The 21278-nt window shown below is 41.8% G+C and overlaps 1 protein-coding gene across 3 annotated transcripts in view; it reads left to right on the forward strand.

Annotated features, from left to right (window-relative positions):
• The window catches only part of INPP5A (inositol polyphosphate-5-phosphatase A), a 246022-nt gene that overhangs the window by 134715 nt on the left and 90029 nt on the right, over positions 1 to 21278 (forward strand). For all 3 annotated transcript variants that reach the window (XM_054071416.1, XM_054071414.1, XM_054071415.1), the window contains exons 6-8: positions 310 to 413; positions 10416 to 10468; positions 17389 to 17508. In XM_054071416.1, the coding sequence (XP_053927391.1) occupies positions 310 to 413; positions 10416 to 10468; positions 17389 to 17508 (277 nt within the window). The remainder of the gene's footprint in view (positions 1 to 309; positions 414 to 10415; positions 10469 to 17388; positions 17509 to 21278) is intronic.

A 21278-nucleotide genomic window follows, 5' to 3' on the forward strand; every position in this document is an offset into this window, starting at 1 on the left:
CTGGAAGAACCATGCCAGAAAGTTTGAGTGAAAGGGTCTATAGACATTATTCCTAATAAGAGCTCCAGTGCTCTGATAGTAAAAATAACAGTACCCATAGCTGTATAACATAAAGATTTCTGATACAAACAAGTATGTTTATACTGGTCTAGTTTTTAGTGGTCTGTTTTTTCCCCCCAGAATAGCTCAGTGCTTGCATGTTTTTGGTAAGACCCTGCCACCTGTTTTGCAGATGCCACTGCTTTGCCAAACGAGTGCTGTAAGTTGTTACAGATATGTATGTTAATTTTCATTTATATCTCTTCCTAGCTAAGAAGTATAAAAAGGTTACTGGCAAAGAAATCTACTCAGACACTTTAGAAAGCACGCCCATGCTGGAAAAAGAGAAGTTTCCACAGGATTATTTCCCTGAGGTATGTACTAGCTTTGATTCCGATTTGCTGTGATTACTTGAGTAGCTACTCTCAGTAATGTAAATAAGGTCAGAATTGAGTCTGGGTTTTTTGTTTCTTTGTTTGTTGGTTTCTTGTCACCTGTAATGTATGTTTTAAGTCATTGCATGGATTTACCAAATGGAGCTCTTTGTATAGTAGGAAATCCTTGTGAAGGATGGAGACAGTGATGAAAAGTCTTGTTTGTGCATTTAAAAGCAAAGAAATAGCAGACGGTGCCAACTGCAAGTCCATTTCAGGGAGACTTACTCCTTGGCAGGGTGAGATGGGACTTTGAATGGGTTCCATTTGCATTCAGCAGCAGCAGCAGCTCTATACTCATAGTTGCAGTGATGCTGCTTTCTGTTCCGTCAGCTACGAATTGCTGCAGTCACTGCAAGTATGTAAGAAAAGGTGGTTTCCTGTTGGTACATGGCTACACACAACTCAAGATCGTATCCATGTTTTCCTCTGATGCTGCCCTCGTACTCCCTTTTCTGTTGTTCTCCTAAGAACTGGGGAGCACTGCACATCTGACGTTGAAGGTGAAGGTCTTGTCTAACCTAGAAACACAAGCGCAGCGGAGGGTTTTCTTCCACTGCACCTGCAAGTGCACAGACAAGTGCAGTCTTTGCCTTCAATTCTCTTTGATATTTACTAATGTGCTCATTCTTAATGTGTTAAAAACACCTAGAACGCGAGTGTTTAATGGTTAGTGTTTATGACAAGCCGGGTGAATTAATTTGTTGGATTCCTGTAACGTTTGTTGAATCAGACAGGCACGTTACCACTTTAACATAAGGCAGAACTAAATAAACTTTAAAAATTAATTTAGAATTCATAAATATACAGACTTAGTGATATTTACATAGTGCGTGTGTGCTTGAGAGAACATGGCATAAATAATTATGGGGTTGATGTGATATAGGTTATTCTTTTTCTTGACTCTGATACTAAATTATTTCTACTTATGTTCTGTATCTCTACTGGAAAGGAAACTGCCGTTGACATGTTTTCACTAGCTCTTCCCTCCTGTGAATAAACATCTTAAATACTACTTTGAAATTAAGTGTTCTATTATTTTGAAGAAGCATCAGGCGGTTACTCAGATATTTTTCTCCTCCATCAGCAATAAACTGTAGCAGTACGGGTGATGGACAATGTAAGTGGGAAACGAACAGTGCTGTTGAATGATTTGATTGTAATACTGAGAGCGCTCAACAGCGGTGTGTGAGCGCTGTTATCACGCTTAACAGCAATAGGACCCAACAATTATGTATTGTTCATTGATACCCAGGAAGAATTATTTCCATCATTATTTCACTGCTGTTGTTTCATCGTGAGACTGGCAAATTTGTAACTCGTTCAAGGTCGTTTATTACTGCCTCTTACATGAACAATTCTTCACACTCTCTTGGAGAAATGGTGGAGTCTAATGGCTTTCCCAGGCTGTTTTGTGGACCAGGGATGGTGTCTGTTTCTTCTGGGTGTTCAGGGAACAATTGTTCCCATGTCTGGTTTTGGAGCAGTGGTTTCTGTATTCCGTACACCCTGTGGCTCTGCTTTAGGTACAGGACTGTTAGATCCAGAACTCTAAATACCTTCTGTGGATCTGACGCCTTCATGCTGTTCCCGTTCATTACATTACCTTAAATGACATTTCTGAGGAAAAAACACCATGGTGTTGTCAGGGATACCCTTTACCTGGAGGAGGAATAAGTAGGAAAAGAGAAGATCCACAAGCATCCATATTTAAGATACGAATGAATCCCTGAAGCACCTCGGAGGTTTAGTTCTGTTCCTGCACGCAGCACAATTCCCTGTAATAGTGTTGTGGCAATACTCAGAGACTGGTAGAACAGGCTGGGGGATTTAACGTGTCAGAGCTTTGCAAAGTGGGAAAGGAAAGTGATACGGACTCTCCAGGACTACAATAGTGCAGATAATAGCAGCATCAATACTTAAGAGTTCTATGATGCTCATCTGATATGCAACCTAGCACATATGAAGCCGGGTTTTTTTTCTTGTCACCTGAAAAGTTAGAAAATAATTGTGATTATTTTCACACTACATGGTTTTTAATTTTGGACTGAAGCCCAGGGATTCTTTCAAGCATACATACTTACATTTTTAAAGTTAAAATTAATATTATCACTTATTTTTCTTGCTAGATAAGTGTTTGGTAATAACAATGCTAATTAAAAGACCACAAAATATTGTGTATTTTGAAAATGTGAGTTGACTCAGCAGAATGCATAAGCAGCATATCAGTCCAAACATTACCTTTACACACTCTTGTATGGTTTTAGCCAGACTTCTCATAGCACATTTACAATATTTTGTGTGAGAAATGGTTTAGGACTGATTTCTTTTCATTTTATTACTGCTGCTTAAGGATGATCTAAAAGTAATTACAATGATGGAGGCATAATCCAATTCAAAATAATTACAGCCCACTGCATATAAAACTAACAAAACTTTTTGTCTTGATTTATGAGTCCTCTTGGCTAGGCATAAGACTCAAATGATGCCTCTGGGAGCAACACTCCAGATAATGTTAGGCCATTTAAAAAAAAAGCAGATTTGTGTAGTCTATCAGGCCTGAGTAATTTTTTTTTTTCCCATAGTGAGAAATTGGTTGTTATCATAGATCACAGATACTGCTCAAAGCTCTTATGAAAGATGAATTAATTTCACTAATGCTTTAATGCAAACCTTTCATGGAGAAGGCTGTATGGTGATAACCTTACTGCGGTCTCTCCTTTCTCAATGATGATTTATGTTGTCTTTTAGTAGATGAAACTGCCTGTATTCACAATCCATCTGCTGGCTAAAGGAATCCTATTAACAGAGGATCTGAGAAGAGACTTAATACTGTAAGGTGAAAGATGTGGTATCCCTTTTCTGGGACATGAAGTAGGAATATTTTTCCTATTTTAAAATGTAGATACCTCTCTGAGAGTGTACAGATGATCTATGTCATCTCTACCTGTTTTTATGCGGGGTTACAGATGGCAGATCAGCTAGTGACTATCTGTTAAAGTCAAAATAAAGATTCTTGCTTCAAAATCTGCAGTAAGAAACAATTTTCTTTTCCTTCCTTCCCAAGCTATAGTTCTTCCTTAAATTCTGTTTCCAAATTTTTTTTTTCCAAATACTGTATTTGGAAATACTAAAGCACATCAGCGATCCAAAATATGTAAAGCGTGTTGTTCAGCTGCAGTGTATAACTGAGGTGAAGGCTGACATCTTTATATTCAAGATGTTAAAGGGTGTTTCATCTACTGTGCTGTATTAGGTCTAACACCTACTAACTTTTACATTCTTAAATAAACAATTAATAAGTGTATTATTTATCAAAGTTAAAGGAACTAAGTAAGTCTGTTCAAGTTATGAGTGTTGAAAGGTAATTTACAAGTTGAGGTGGGGGAATATACAATTTACACAATAAAAGAAGTGTCATTTTATGATGTAGAGGCATAGATTTTCTTGGTTTATTCAGCCTGGGCTGGGTAACGTTCTCCAATGTGAGGTGAAGTACCTCCCCAGTCTCCTCTGCTGGCTTAGGTTCAACCTGACCATAGCAGCAAATACACTGTAAGATCAGAGTTCTGATTTTGTCATTTTGGGACAAGTTGTGTAACCTTGCTGTCGGCAGTTCCATTGCACGTTATCACCATGCTGCCGTTACCTCGATAGTATAACTTCTGTTATTGTAATTATCTACTTTAATGGCTATTTTATAAAATAAATTTTGTCATGACTCTGCATCCTCAGAAGAAGTTAAATGAGCTGCAGAATTACTGCTGTGTTTTGGATTGGGTGACTAAAATTTAGGCCCGTTGTTGTTACTCCTGTCAACCCTAAATTCTGCTGTTCCAAAGAAAGGGATTCTTATGGATTTAAATGTTCTTTGGAGAGTTTAGTGAATTATAGGGCGAAAAAAGGAGGTGCTTTGTAAAACTGAAGAAATGTTGTATCTCTGGCATTGGATATTATTTGTTAGAACAGACTGGAGCTATTTTTGGCAATGACACAGACTGGAGCATCACACTTCAGCTGCTGGCACGGCCAGGCCCCTCTGATTTCACATCCCTGCTCCTGCATTCCCCTTTTTCCACCTGGTGCTTCGGGATTATCAAAGAGACGAAAAAGAGACCCCTGACACCTTTGCCCCACCACGTGTCTACTCCTCTCTATTGCTTCCACGGGCCTTCGACCAGCTTGTTGTAACTTACAGCATTATTACAAATAAATACTTCACTTGATCGTTCTTTCTAAAGTTCCATCACTGTTGTATTTCTGTTTTCTAAAATAACTTCTAGTGAAGAAATTATGTATAGCTACTGGTTGGCTGCTTCGCTGGTGATGTGTATAGAAAGAAGCTGACAGCAATAATGATTTGCATGTCCCATGGTTCTGCATGTAAAAATAAGTGCAGTGAGTGTATAATTTCTCATGCATTTCCTATACTTGTTTACATCATGCACAGACAGTTAAATATGGTCTTCCAATAGATATATTCATAGAACCATAGAATCACAGAATGGGTTTGAGTTGGAAGGGACCTTAAAGATCACCCAGTTGCTAACCCCCTTGCTGTGGGCAGGGACACCTCTCACTGGATCAGGTTGCTCTAAGCCCCATCCAACCTGGCCTTGAACACCTCCGGGGATGAGGCATCCATGACTTCTCTGGACAACCTGTGCCAGTGCCTCATCATCCTCATAGTAAAAAATTTCTTCCTAGTACCTAATCTAAATTTCGCCTCTTTCAGTTTAAGTCCTATCACTATAATAGAGCCCCTCCCCATCTTTCCGGTAGCCCCTTTCTGTACTAAAAGGCTGCTATAAGATATCCCCAGAGTCTTCTCTTCCCTAGGCAAAGGAAGCCAAACTCTCTCAACCTGTCGTTGTAGGGAGGTGCTCCAGCCCCTGTGATCATCTCCATGGCCTCCTTTGGACTCGCTGTAAAAGATCCATGCTATATTCTTACTAAATTCTTTATATTATATTTTCTGATAAATAAAAAGTGAAGAAAGCTTTATGTGAAAAAGCAAATTACCAATGACTTTATTACACTGTATAGACTTTGTCATTAGACTTTGTATTCTTATTCTCTCACCATATGTTTTGTTTGATGAGTGCCATTTGCAGACATTTAAATTTATGTAATGACTCTTAAAAATCTTTAGGGGTAAAAATATGACTGATAGTGCTGTTACAGTGTTTGATGATGTTCAAAGGCTGAGTTGGGCTTGGGTTTTCCATATGTTATGTGTTATTCTAAAATATGGGGAGTAGGTACTTTGAATGGATTGTATACGGACTCCTAAAAAAACACAAGAGCATAAATTCTTTAATTTTATAAACTGGTCTAAGGAAAGAGAGGAAGTAATTTGGGGTCAGGAACTACATTCTGCATGGGTTTTATGGAAAATTGTCATGATATATGTGCCTTTTCCTGGCTAGTTAAATATTGAGCATCTCGTGAATCCGTGAAACACAAGTCCCTGTCTGCAGCTTGGAGGAGGAGGAGTTCTCACTGCAGTAATGTGGGCCTCTTAATGCTGAACATTACTTGGTGCCTCAGTCGTTCGTGCTCCTCAGTATTTAGTGGTTTCATGTGCAAGATTTCCCGTCTTCCCCGAACTGTGGTGTTCCTTTAAGAAGCTGCAATTACACTGCAGTCATCGCCACTTTAATATGTCTTCCCTTCGTGCCCCTGCTTTGTATGGTTGAATAAACCCTTGCTGGGTCACTATTTAATTTGATATGGTCCCTCTCAGTAAAATGATGGAGAAAAGATGAATTAAGGCTCTGTGCTAGTCATTATCAATCATGGTTTGTGTGCATTACTTATTGCTCACAGTGCTTTTTGACATTAGCCCTCTATAACCTCTCTCTTCATGTTAATGTTGTCTGGAGGTCCTTTTACCCGATGTAGCAGAGGTTATTTATGTAGGTGGTGTTTCTAGGGGGTTTTAAAAGGTCAGCACGATCTCCTGAGAGACTCTATTCACAAAGAAAAAGCTGACGGAATGCAACTACAGGTTTTCAAATTGTGATTTTTCTGTTTATATTTTTTAAGGACTTCTGATAGAGAGGTGTCAGAATTCCAATTGCACTTATTAAGGTAAATATTTGGCAAAATAGCCCCTAATCCACACTGCTGCCCTTAAAACCAGTATTTTCACTTTACATGCACCAAGCTACTATAAGAAATTCCTATATTTTGCCGTACCATTAAGTATAAACTGTGTTGCGAATACCTTTTAATTGGGTTGCATCGGTGTAGGCTTTCATGAAATAGAATAAGGCAGCAGAGCCGAATGTTGGGCAGACTTTATACTGGTGGTGCTTGTGTTGGTGATGTCATCAGTGGCAGAATCAGAATGAAGTCCTGCAGGGTGGCCTGCTGGAGTGGTGGATGATGATTGACAACAGGACTCTTGGTATTACACACTTCAGCTGCAGTAAACTGTAACCTACTTGTACCCGCACAAGCCCGTGGCAGCAGGCAGGGCACATCCAAGGGAGAAGGGGATCTGGCTCCTATCATTGCAAGGTTTATCACTGCCATCGTAAAAGAGTGAGGTTTCTCAGGGCTAGGAATAAACAAATGTCATAACCACTTCCAAGAAGGTCAAAAAGTAGGGTCGCAGGTGACCTCCGCTCTGTCCTGGGAAAGTGATGGAGCAAATATTCCTGGATGACCACTTGCCTGGACAAAGGGAGTGCTGCGAGTGTTGTATACATTGACTCTCACAAGGCCTTCAATGCAGTCTCTCATAGTGTCTTTGAAGCCCAACTGGTGACTTATGCACTGGATAGCTGGAGTGTAAGACGGGCTGGAAAGCTGGCCAACCACCAGGTGCTCAGGGTGGTGAGCGAAGTCCAGCTGGCAGTTGGTTGATGGTGGTGTTCCTCAGGGGTTGATGCTGCGGTCTGTACTACTCAACAGCTTTGTTAACAACCTGGAGAACAGGATGGAGCTCATGCTCAACTTTGCCGATGATGTCAAGTTGGGGGAGCAGTCAGTATGCAGGAGGACAGGGCTGCTGCTCAGAGGGTTTTCAACAGGCTGAAGAAATGGTCTGACAGGAACCTCATGATGTTCCATGAAGCTTAATGCCAAGCCTTGTCCCTGGGGTGGGATAATCTCATAAGGTCGTTACAGGCTGGCAGTGACTGTGTGGAAAACAAAAACGGACGTGGATCTTGTTGGACAGCAAGTTGAACATGAACCAGCACTGTATTTTGGCAAAAAAAGACCAACAGTGTCCCAGGATGCGTTAGGTCCCAGGAAGGGCCTCCTCCATCTCTTTGGCAGTCCCAAGGCCACGTCACATCTGTGGTGTCTTGTTTAGGAACCCCTGTACCAGGCAAACATAGGCAAGCTGAAGCAAGCATAGCAGAGTCCCCTCTGGGGCTGGGGCATAAGGCGTGGGGGGAGAAGCCAGAGAGCCTATCTGTGCCACCAGGAGAAGGAGGTGATGGGGGACCATGCTGCTGGTTGCAGTGGCCCAACCGGTGCCTTTTGAGGGCTGGGACCAGGTGCTTCTGGGTGGTGTGCAGCAACAGGACAAGGGGCAGCTGTCATCAGTTACAGAAAGGGAAAATCTGACTAAATCTGGCAAAAGATTTCACCATGAAGATAAACAACACAAGAGAGGCCCAGATAGGTTGTAGAATGAATCTCCTTGGAGATACTCAAAATCCAATGGGATATGGCTCTGGGCCACATGATGTAGTTGGCCCTGTTCTAATGCTGCATCTTTCGAAGTACGTAGTATGTTGCCAAAGAGGAAAATATCAAATGAAAAATGACATCATGATTGAAGACATTATCTTGGGCCACATCATTGGCTTGGACTATTTAATTTTACGTTCTATGCATTGGTCTTCAGTAATTAAAAGTTCAATGTAGTTATTTTTAAGAATGAAATTACAGAGCTCCCTGGTTTTGATTGAGATTAGATTTAAGCCAATTTTGAATGCTTTTAGCATTTAACTTTTTTCATTGTTTTGCTTTTGAATAAATGTTGACATTTTACCAAATCAAATGGGTGGTGTAAACTTCACATATGCTCAGAAGTGAAGTCCATCTATTCTGTATTATCCTTCAGGGTTTCGGAGGTCTTTCTCCTTTTGTCTACAGGAAATCTTCACGGTTTGTTCGTTTATTTTATTCCCTCTTAATATATGTCCTGTGAGCAACTTACAGCCAACTGTAAGTAGAGTCATAAGTCAAGACCAGAAGAAAGCTTTGCTGTGTATCTACAGCATCAAAAGATAACATTTGATTCACTGCCTAAAGGACTTTGCTAGTCACTGTTCTTGGGTTTTGAGGGGAACAATTCCTTGTGCTGTAGCATGTGAAGCTGATAAAACTTGTGCAGGGAAAGCCTCCAACCCTTCTTCGGCAGGGCCAGCACAGCCGAGTCCGCAGGTAAGCAGCCAAGCTGCAGTTTTCCTTGAGGCTCTCTCTCGCAGTCAGATTTGGCTTCAGCAATCGGTGTAGCAAGGTCCCACAACCCAGCAGAAAGATGACGCTGAAATTCCTACCTGAAGTAAGAAACAGTAAAAACAGGTTTCCTAAAATCTGAATTACAGAACTAAGTGCGAATTTTGTAGGCATTTTTTTCTTCTTAGTTTTGTATCATGTAGGCAACAGTTTTTCCACAGAATTGCCAGCTCTGGAGTTGGGTGCAGTCAGTGAAATAAGCTGTCATTTACAAGTAACTTTGCACATTTTCCTGGGTATGAATAGAACAACTACATACCAGGAGTTTTCATTGTCAAACTTTCAAGAATAAGCTATTATTTATTCAGTAAAATAAATATTTTGACATCTTCATAAGTATATTTTGAATTCAAAGAGAACCCCAATGGGAAAGAGTAAAGGAGTGGTGTTAAGTCTGGTGAATCTTGACTGTGGTTACCATCTTCGTGCCTCAGGAGGGGTGGTGGGCGATAGGTGGCTGTTATCTGAAGGGAAATTAGAAAACAGTTTGCCCATTTAGACTTTGTGAGGCGCTTCACTATCTCAGCAGTATTTGGGACTTCAAAATTTCACAAGGATTCTCTGTTCATAGGTGGGTGAATGTGTCCGGAAGGTCTCTCTGAGTGCTTTTGGAGAGGCTTAGGAGAGCAACCCTCCTGACTGGAGGAGGATGCTCTGCTGTGGCTGGCATTTTATTCGTAATAAGGATTTGCAGTCTTTTGCTACAAAATCATTGACATCATTATTTAGGCTTGTCTGGTGCAATATTCATTACCAGAGAACATTAGCCTAGCCCCACATTCATTGTTAACAGTGAATAAATAGGATGCAGAATCATGTCTTTTTGTGCGAGGTTGTAATTTATGGCAGCAGCTTAGGAGTGGTGCTGAAAAAATCCTTTTGCTGTATCAGAAGTGCCATACGTTGGCATGAGCTGATTTGTGGCTTTCTCATGGACGTTACAGCTTTGATAAATGTAATGTTTTACCATTATTTAAATTCCCCTTAACATTTATAGAAATATTGGGTGGGTTGGCTCAGCAGGAGAAATAGCTTTCTAGCGGGTCTCATTCATTTTAATTTGATGTAAATCTCTGGTGACATTTTACAGTTCAGGGAAAAGCAGAGAGAAGCCAAGACATTTGTGCATAGGCAGTAACAAGTTGCTGGTTTAGGCTGAGCATTAATACAGTTGCAAAGCTTTCCTAATTGGTTATCTTTCATCTATAAACAACTACCAGGGCTTATATTAATTTTACATGTGATTTTATAACTGCCACAGGACCAAAGATATAAATAATTCCAGCATTTATGAGCGACACAATATATGTTTTCAAGGCACCTCTGTTGGTGTGTAGCACTTATTAGTTAAAACACATGGATGAACTCTGGTTCTTTTTCTTCTCTGTATAAGTGCATTTCTCTTTCACAGAAATCCTTTAGTTTAAGGTGACTGATGTTAATTTGCTTATTTTTCAGTGCAAGTGGTCCAGAAAAGGTTTCATTCGAACAAGGTGGTGTATTACTGATTGGTAAGTTGTGTCTGTGTTATTTCTCATTTTGTATATATTATATATGGGTTTGTTAACAACTGTTTTGAAGAAGGTATTTGTATATATAGATTGGTCTACTCACAGAACGGATAGGTTGCAAAATGATTACTTCGCTTTTTTGTTTATTGAACACAGTAAAGTTCAGTAAGTTGTAATGATGCATGACAAAATGGGATGCTAATATTCATGTGTATGTGCCATTAGCGTGGGATAATTCAGGTCGTAAGCAAGTTCTCAATCAAGCATGATCAAAAAAGTTTGGTGAATGTGATCAAGGCCTGTGGAGTCACAGTATGGAGCTAAAGGCACCCCCCACTACTGATCCCCACCATGTCCGATACAGACAAAAGCCTACAGCATCTTACCTGGGTCAGATACCTGCAGCCCTCACCTCTGGGACTTCTGAGGAAAGAGAGAGTTCTCTACGAACTCTTTAAGCCAGCCCTTTAGGCTGAAGTCAATGGAGGGAACCTACCTTTAAAGAATGCAGCTTTTTAAAAGTAGTGCCTATTATATTACTTTTACTGCCATATTCAGGTCAAGATTCCCATTTTAAACACAAGGCATGGTCCTTTTCTCTGTAAGGCTGCTTATTTTTATCCCAGAGTAGAATAACGTACCTGGCAGCCCAGCACTCCCTAGTAGGGTTTGATGGAGAGGGAGCAGAGAGCATCAGATACTTCTGGTCTGTGTGCTCAGAGGCTGCTGAGGAAACTTCCCACTGATCAAGACCTGTTTCAGTTGAGAATAACCTGGCTGACCTCAAAGCAGGCAGAGTTCCACATGAGGTGTGTTGTGAAAGTCTACTGAACAAGCAAACGTTGTTTTGCTCTTGGTATCTTCCAATAGCCGGAAGAGACGGGGACTGAGGGGAGCAGACAATGGTATAAAAATAGAGGTTGAATGTCATTATGGGTTTACACCATAGGTCACTGTCTTTGGAAGAAACGGTGCCAACTGGTGTTGACGAGAAGTCCATGTTATATCTGAAGTTACTTACTACTATGTTTGAAAATGCTATCTTTAATAACAATAATTGTAGTAATAGTGTATGGGGGGAGCAGCTGACTGCATGAAACACTATACCTGAGAGAGCTTGAGAATTTTCCTTGTATTAACACAAGGAGAACTCAATAAACCCACAGGTGATTCAGATTCCTCTGGTCCTACTTTGAAACTTGACCATTCTTTTTTACTATTTAGTCAGAGTTTTGGTCTTTACTGCTTATTTATGGTATAGTCACCTAAAGGTATACGAATGTTCAACATTGTTCCCTTCCTCCTGTGGTCATTTCATGTCTTAAAACTGTAAGTTTAATGATCCAAGGGCTGGAGCACCTCCCATACAAGGATAGGCTGAGAGAGTTGGAGTTGTTCAGCCTGGAGAAGAGAAGGCTCCGTGGAGACCTTATAGCGACCTTCCAGTACCTGAAGGGGCTACAGAAAGCTGGAGAGGGACTGTTTACTAAGGCTTGGAGTGATAGGATGAGGGGCAATGGGTATAAACTGGGCAGGGGCAGATTTAGACCAGACATAAAGAAGAATTTCTTCCCTATGAGAGTGGTGAGGCCCTGGGATTGCCCAGGGAAGCTGTGGCTGTCCCATCCCTGGAGGTGTTCCAGGCCAGGTTGGATGGGCCTTGGGCAGCCTGAGCCAGTGGGAGGTGTCCCTGCCAATCACAGCGGGGGTGGAACTGGATGATCTTTAACATCTCTTCCAACCCAAACTATTCTATGATTCTATGAAGACAGTGTGAATGATTTACAGTCTTGAATAGTTTACTCCTATAGTTTGCATTTGGTTGGGAGGATGGAGTAGACAATATGTTTATAAAACGTAGGTATGACACCAACCTGGGAATGTTTGCAAGTCGATCAGAGGTCAGAATCAGGAATCAAAATTGTTCTGCTATTTTAGAGCAAGGAGGACTGGAAGATTAAATCAGGGCAATACAAAGCATTGCACTTCGAGGGGAGAATTCAAAAGCACAAATACAACATTGGGAATAACTGACTCATTAGCGATACTGTAGAAAAGGATCAAGGGAGAAGAAATTGAATAGCGTTCATTGTTTTCTTACTGATGTGTGTTAATGGATACATCATATGAAAAACATGAAGCAGGAAAGGAATGATCATAATTTAATAGTGTGCTGCCAAGGCCTGTGATAGAGTCCTCTGTCTTGTGTTGAGTGCTGTGCTTTAGATAAGCTGGAAGAAGAACAAGAGAGTTGAGAATGATAAGAGTATTTGAGTAGGAGTTGAAAAAATTTTCTCACCATGTCTGGCAGACTGGTTGCTGGTCCCCTGCAGAAAGGGCGAAAGGAAACCAGTTTCATTTGCAGAAAACCAGGTAATATGATGAAAATTTTAATTTTGGGACGGGGAAATTGTAAATGGAATGTCCTTCATTAGCAAATTTTAAGAACAAGCAGTTGTTAGGCAGGTGAGGATGGATTGTAGCATACCTTCACTCAGTGGATGAGTTCATGTCATGACGTGTCTCCCTATCCTCCAGGGATTCTCTGTGTTCATCCTTCAGACAAACAGGAATGGACATCTCCAGATTACATTTTATAGTTATGTACTAATTATGTACCCTGATACAGAGGTTAGTAGGACTGTTTTATCTGGGAGTTCATTCAGCAAGATACTGTTCCTTGTACCAAAAAAAACCCCACCAATATCTTTGGAAGAGGCCTTCGTGCTGGCTGCTTGGTCACCTATGTGTCTTTATCATGCATTTGCTCTTTTGACGACCATTACTTGCTGTGTCCAAACCTGTTCCCTGACTCCTTCATGATCTGGGGAATCTCACACAGCTTGGGCTCTGTGCTCGATAGATCGCTGCCAGAGTCTGTTCCCATGTTCTCGCTGGCAGGCTTTAAACTCCTTTTTGAACATAAGGTATGTTTGCCTTCTCTGTTTTTGATCTCCACACTGAATTCTCATGCAAGACTTCTCTGAGTACAGGACTAGTAATGCAGTCAGTATGATTTAGCCATTTGTTCAAATTCAAACTGTTTGGCTCCTATAAAGAGAAAAACTTCTTTAAATCTGACGTCTCAGGCAGGCTAATACAGTTTGATGATGGGGCTGAGTTGTGGTTCTCCTCAAAAAGGGGACAGAAAACTCACTACATGGACCTTTCATTAGCAGTAAGACCAAGGGAGAGAAGAGACACTGAGAGGACATTTGAGGGCTTTCTCTGCGAAGAGGCAACTTGAAATCCATAGGTGGCTTCAGGCTAAGTCCAAATGGTGTTCATCAGTGAAGTAGAGAAGTGAGAGCATGTATTTTGTTGCTTTATCTAGTAGCACCTCTGCATTTAGCTTATGCTAAGGTGGAAAGCACATGGTGTTGGAGGCCTTTGCAAATTCATCAGTATGTGTTTGCAACTCCTGTTGAAGATGAGAGCTGCTGAAGGGGGTTAGCAGCACAAAATACATACTGCCTGGAAGAGCATCACTTGGCTGAGAAGCGCTTCTGTAGCCATCAGCGTTATTTGAAAGGATCTCAGACAGGAAAACCAAGCACCCACCTGTCTGTGAAGGGGAGCTGACAGAGATCCTATCTCCTTGGAGTATGCCTGAGCTGCCAAGGGCAGGCACAGTACTGAAGGATACTTGGACAGAGAGCTTAAAAAAGGTCTGGTTTGACCACCCCCATCCTGCCTAAAACTGTCAGCAAGACTGGACTTTTGTTAGAGCTCTGACAGTTTCATTTTGCCTCCATTCTTTCCATAACGGCTTTTCTCATTTAAGAGCTGGCTGCTTTGGATCAGCTACAACCAAATTTTGCCAGCGTTTTTTCTGAACGCAAGAGGAAGCATTTTAAATAGCCTTGTTTCTTGTAACAGTCCTCTAGGACAGACTTACCTCTGCTCTGGTATGTAATTTCTGTTTCTTCATAGTTTTAAAGAAGTTTAAAGAATTCTATTCAGTTACACCCAGGAAATTTTTTACCTTTGTCAGCCCCATAGTAGCGTAATAATTATTATTACTGTTTGTGGAACCTACTCAAAATTTTGAAACGCTAACCGAAATTGTGCCCTCAAAGAGAAATGCAACATCTTTTTTAGCACATAGCATTCTTACACATGTAGGAGCTAATGGGGCACACCACTTTCTGCAGGTGCTTGAGTGACCTCCTTTCCGAAACATAACGTTGTCAATGCTATCCCTTAAATATCCCTTTTGGAGTTCCTAGGAGACACCTTTCCTGCAGTCCCTCAACTCAGTATACAGGAATTCCTGCATACACTGCTTGGTTTGAGGGAGTCAACCCAACCAGGATTGTTGGCTGAGGGAGTCAACTGATGGTGTTGTTAGATCTGTGTGAAAAGAGTATTCCAATTTTCTTCTGTATTCTTCTTTCTTGTTTCGCCGTGACTCCCCATGTCCTGTCACCAAAAGAGCTGAATAGCAAAGCAATGAGATGATAGAGTTTTTTAAAATGCAGATCAGGTCTCTAGGACACAAAAAGCCACAAGCAGGGCACATATAAAGTCTGGCCATAACGGCTGGATAGCATTCCGTTTGGCACTCAAATCTGTGTCAGCGGTGGGACACCAGAGTTCGGAAAGACAGCTTGCCTTCCAGGTCACTCCCAGCCGCTAGAAGAGATGCCTCACGTGTGATTAACGTAGATGACAAGAGGAGATTCCTCTGTCTGGCCATGTTTATAACAGAAAATTCCCTCTATGTGAAGGTTTTCTGCCACATTGAAAAGTGGGGTGGTGTGAAGTGCTTTAAAGTACAAGAATATAGTTGTGTACAGATGCGTTGCAAGGCTGGTAGTGTTGTTATTGTTCAAAATACTCTTACCAGCCAAAATCAGCCAAGTATTGTGCAGGTTCATAGCAAATTCCAGCCCTGTGTCAAGGAACTCGTGTGCTAACATTGGATAGAATCTAGTTACAAATAGCTGTCAAAGAGATCTGTCACCTGTCTTAGGAAAAATTTCTTCACCAAAAGGGTTATCGGGCACTGGAACAGCTGCGGAGGGAGGTTGTTGAGTCACCATCCCTGGAGGTGTTCAAAAGATGAGCAGATGAAGTGCTTAGGGATAGGATTTAGTTGTGGACCGATACGGTTGGATGTGATGATCTTCAAGGTCTTTTCCAACCTAGCGATTCTATGATTTTATTTTTATATATATAATGGATTGGGAGATGGAGTAGACACATAGTGATCATACAAAGTCATGGACCTGCTAGACTGGGTCCAGAGGAGGATGAAAGGGCTGGGACGCTCCTCCTGTGAGGACAGTCTGAGATAGTTTGAGTTATTCAGCCTGGAGAAGAGAAGGCTCTGAGGAGACCTAACTGCAGCCTTTCAGTATAGAACATGGTCTTAACAAGAAAGACAGAGAAGGACTTTTGCAAAGATCTGTCGTGACAGGAAAAGGGGCAACAGTCTGAACTGAAAGAGGGTAGGTTTGGTTTGGATACAAGGAGGGGATTCTTTACAGTGAGGGTGGTGAGACACTGGCACAGGTTGCCCAGAAGAATCGTGGATGTGGATGCCCCATCCCTGGAAGTGTTCAAGGCCAGGTTGGATGAAGTTTTGATCTGGTGGGAGGTGTCTCTGCCCATGGCAAGGGGTTTGAACCTGGGTGATCTTTGAGGTCAGTTCCAACACAAACCATTCTATGATTCTATAATTTAGCTTTTATGCAGTGAGACAAAGAAGGTATTTCTGTTTCACAGGGCTTTGAAGTTGGTTTCATTGCTTAAGAAGGAACTTGCAGAATATCCCTGTTTCTTTTGTCCTCAACCAAATCAAAATCGTAGATTTTCCATAGAAGCAATATGATTCTTTTCAGAAATCTCTTCTGTCAGTCTTTGGCCATGCCATAAGGCAAGCAATGGGCACTGTAACAGCAGTCCTGGGCTCCGGCATGTTCCTCCTGGAGGACAGGGCTCCCAAATCCAAGACAGCATTTATCTCTTGGAGTGGGTGCTGATGCAGTGGGCTTTTGACCAAGCCTGCAGCCAGGTGAAGGGACTGCTGCCTGACTCCCTGCCTCACTGCCAAGTAGGAAAGGATGAGTTAATACTTCGGTCTTCCAGATTAGGAAGCAAAGCTATGAAATTTTACAAATTTTACTGGAGTTCTGAGGTCAGCTCCTCATCCACGTCTTATGAGGAGCAGCTGAGCAAACTGGGGCTGTTTAGCATGGAGAAAAGGAGGCTGAGGTAAGACCACGTTGCTCTCTACAACTACCAGAAAGGACATTGCAGCCAAGGGGTGATTGTTCCATTCTCCCAAACATAACAAGTGTTAGGAGGAAACAGTGTGGTAATTAGGGACATGGTTTACAGAATCACAGAATTGTTTAGGTTGTAAAAGACCTCCAGGATCATTGAGTCCAACCATAAACCTAACACTGCCAACTCCATCATTGAACTGTTTAGTGGTGAACTTGTCAGGACTAGGTTTACAGTTGGACTTGGTAATCTTAAAGGTCTCCCATTAACAGCTTTTCATTTTGCTAATTGCAAAGCCTCAGTTCTACTAGGTATTTAGCCACAGCTTTATCAAAGTGAAGTTGTTTGTTAACACATTTGATTTTGTTCTAAAAGTATTCTAGTGGGAGGGTACTGCTTGATTTCTGTGAATTGTGACTGACAAATAGCTGTTCATTTTCATATTATGTATATTTTAAGCAAAAGCTTAGATGCAGTCTTACCTGTGGATGAGTTGTCCATGAGTTTGATAATAGTCTTTTGACAATTTGCTGATGACGATAGCTTAAATTGCACAGCCTGTGTGAGTAAATGTTAAGGTAACATAAGAGAGAATACAGTAAGTGTTATTATGTTGAATGCTTTACTGTTGAAACAGATGTTTTTTTCTTTTATCCTGAATCATTTTATTTTTTTCTTTTTTGTCATAGTGCCTTTGACTTGGTAAACATTCATCTTTTCCATGATGCTTCCAATTTAATTGCTTGGGAAACAAGCCCATCGGTTTACTCAGGAATACGGCATAAGGCTCTTGGCTATGTACTTGATAGGTATGTATTAGCATTTACTAGCCTCTTTCAGTCTTCTGTGTTCATAAGCAGAGTATAAAAGATGTATCAAAAGACACACTCAGAAATGTAGAGGTTTTTATTCTGTGAACTAAAAATGGTCACTTCTTATCAGAGTTTTCTGGACAATGCCAATTACGAATCTCTTTATACACTTATTCTTTTAAGCTAAATTACTGAGATTGGAGGATCTCTCTCAAGTCACCAGAACCTGAAGAGTAGAAAGAAGGTTTATTTTTTAAATGTGTTAGTTAGATTAATTTCTTTTTAATCTGTGTAGAGTCCAATAAAACTGCTGTTCAAGTATGTTTTCAGTTACAGAATAATAGAGTAATTCTGCTTGGAAGAGACCTCTGTGAGTCTCTTGTTCATCCAGTTGCTCAGAGCAGGGCTGACTTCAACATCAGATCGAGTTGTTCAAGGCTTATCCAACCGAGCCTTGAAAAACTCCACACACGGTGGAGTTTCTGTAACTACCAAAGAGATGAAGCTAGCAACAAAATCCTCCCATAACCATCTTTTCTGTTAAAGGAACAAATCCAGCTCTTGCAGCGTTTCCTTTTAAGTTAGGATCTCCAACTTCCTCTCGGCGTTAAACTCTGTGGTGTTTTAATCTCAACGCTAGCTGAGTGCAGTAGGCAGCTAGTCTTTTTCAAGAAACAACACAGCATTCGTGTGCAGTTGACACCGTTATTAATGATACTGTGGTTTATAATGATGTTACCAAGTTGCTCAACAATTTACAGCTGCACTGATTAGCAGTTACAATGTTAGGTGAAAAAAAAAGCTTTTTCTTGAGTAAGAAAAAGTTATTTCTGCATGGGCAATACACGGATTTGCAAAGGAAATGGGTGTTTCTCTTAGAGGGTACTGCTTGACTCATGTTTGCCTGAGAAACAGCTTTCAAGCGTCTCTTCAAAGCAGCCGTGGCATACACTGCGATCTGTGCCATGAGATGTTGCATCAAACAAACTGCTTAAGCTGGAAAAAATAAAAGCAGAGCACTTTATGTGCTGTTTTCTTACCCTGATCCCTGGTGTCCGGCAGCCCGTGGTGGTATGCACTGTGCCACAGCTGCCCCTGTCCCACAGGTGCCGGCACGAGCCTCTTTGCAGCAAGACTCCAGATGAGCACAGGACTGCTGCCACCCTTCCCACTGCAAAGCCCAGTCTTGCCGTGGGGCACCAAGGGCTGTGGTGTGGGGGTCGCAGCCCAGCCAGCGGATGCAGAGCCCTGTCCCCACACAGACACCAGTGATGGGTGCCATGTCAGCAATGAGGATTAGCGCATTGCAAGGGACACACAGGGAGTCATAGAATCACGAGGTTGGGAAAGACCCCTTGGATCATCGAGCCCAACCATTCCTATCTGCCACTAAACCGTGTCCCTGAGCACCTCGTCTACCCGTCTTTTAAATACCTCCAGGGATGGGGACTCCACCGCCTCCCTGGGCAGCCTCTGCCAGTGCCCAGTGACCCTTTCTGTGAAAATTTTCTTCCTGATATCCAGTCTGACCCTCCCCTGGCGCAGCTTGAGGTCATTTCCCCTTGTCCTGTCCTCTGTCACTTGGGAGAAGAGGCCAGCACCCTCCTCTCTACAACCTCCTTTCAGATAGTTGTAGAGAGCAATAAAGTCTCCCCTCATCCTCCTCTTCTCAAGGTTAAACAACCCCAGGTCTTCGTAAGGCCTGTTCTCCAGCCCCTTCCCCAGTTTTGTTGCTCTTCTCTGGACTCGCTCCAGAGCCTCAACATCCTTCTTGCAGTGAGGGGCCAGAACTGAGCACAGGATTCAAGGTGTGCAGTCTCACCAGTGCCGAGTGCAGGGACAGAATCACCTCCCTGGTTGGCAAGTTGTTTCTTGGCACAGCTGAGAGGAAGGATGAGTTCGATGTGTCTCATCCTTCTATCATTTGCTTCCAGCCTTCCATGTATGGAAATGCCGTGAGGGGTTCCCCACCAACAAGTAACTGCCAGCTGTCTTAACTTTCTCTGGCAGCATCCTACAAGTTAAAGACACTCCTGCACCGCGTTAAGTTACGCGTTGAAAAATACCTGTGCATATGCAGCATTGTCCTATATAGATTTTCACTGAAAAATGTTCTGAAATGTGGGATGAAGTATAAATACCTTTCCAATCACGTTCTATCCAAAGTTTTATTACTTTCTGTGAGGTTTATCTTATTTAAAGCCAGGCGGATATTTGAGCAAAAGAGACTGCTTTTTCCCACTGTGTATAAAGAAGTGCTTTTCCTGTGCACCCCAGCAGAGGGCTAAGTAGGAATTTCTCCAAAATAGGCATTTATTTTCACTTTTGGGGGGTGAAGAGGAAAAATACAGTATATCTTCTCTTGTATCACTTGTAAAACCTGTTCAAACCATCAGAAAACTGTGGAGGCACTTGGAAGGTTTGCAAATAGGTAGCATGCAGCAGTTTATAAGAGACCCCTTATTAAGGGGATAGAGACGCAGTAAGACCAGGATCTACTCTCAGTGCAGTTTGAGGCACAGATTTTTGAGTTCCGTGACATGGAGCAGTGTGGGAAAGGCCTAATGTTATTTCATTTTTTCTTGGTTCCGTTGGTTTCCTCTCCTTTTCTTATGCTTCGCGTGAGGGGCAAGCCTGTATGAACGTTTTGCATTGACGTATTGCACACTTGTTTACAGCATACAGTGTGCTTCATTAGCTAATTTTGGCTTCGGACCTCCCACGATGCCCTGCCAAGGGTAAGGTAATAAGACTGTAGTATTAGTGTCAGCTGCAGGTCAGAGATGTCATGATGGTATATCATTAAAATGTGACACTGCCAAAACCTGCCACAACTCCCCTGTCCTTAGAAAAGAAAACCTTCAATTTTAGGTTGCACACTACTACTGTGAGCTTGCATTCAGATGAATTGTTCATTTTGAGAGAGCAGCCAGCCGCAGATCCGGACCTCCATAGTGAAATGATGGGCTTACTCGCACAAAAGGGGAGTTCTGTAAGAGCAGTGAATAATGGGAAACCCCTTTCATCGGCATTGCTAACCTTTTGGCAGCCACCAGCAAACTCTATTCTGATCTGCTGATTGGGGAGGACAATACACTGAAGCTCACTTTGAATGAATGCTACCACCAACAGTGTCCCCATTCAGAGGGTTTTGGGAACCATCTTTGACCATTGTCTGCCATCGCTCCTTCAGACAGTAGGAAAAGGGAAAGTGAGAGCGTCTATAGGGGAAAAAGTACTTCTTTTCTTGGCTTTAATCTCTCTTTAAAGCTTCATAGATCTACATTTCCAGCTGAGCTACTGGAGCTATGCAGTGTCAGATAAATACAGAAGAGAGAGGTTTCAAGCTGAGCTTTTAAATCCCCTTATCTGCATGAACTAATAATGCAGATTTAGTGCTGTTAAAAACAGAGACTGATAAGTCTTTTCCTTTAAAGCCTTTAAACTGCTAAAGAGCATTTAACAGCAATGCAGTTCAAACCAAACGAACAATACTGAGAAGGAAAACAGTTTAATGAGCTAAACCTTCACTGAATGAAACAGAAACACCTTCTCACAGTTGATTTAGGTCACTGTGGGAGTAAGTGAAAGCGCAGTTCTGTTCACCCTGCATCTTCATAAACATGAATTAAGTACAGCCTTTTCATCTTAGGTAAAAGCTATCGCACGAGTTTTGAAATACAGAAACACGTTCGCAAATAACACTCAAATCAGTTAGTTTAACTGTTAAAATCATCTGGGAAGTTGCTTTCCCCAAAATTATTCTG

This window comes from Cuculus canorus, chromosome 7 (genome assembly GCF_017976375.1).
Source record: "Cuculus canorus isolate bCucCan1 chromosome 7, bCucCan1.pri, whole genome shotgun sequence".
Taxonomy (NCBI): Eukaryota; Metazoa; Chordata; class Aves; order Cuculiformes; family Cuculidae; genus Cuculus; species Cuculus canorus.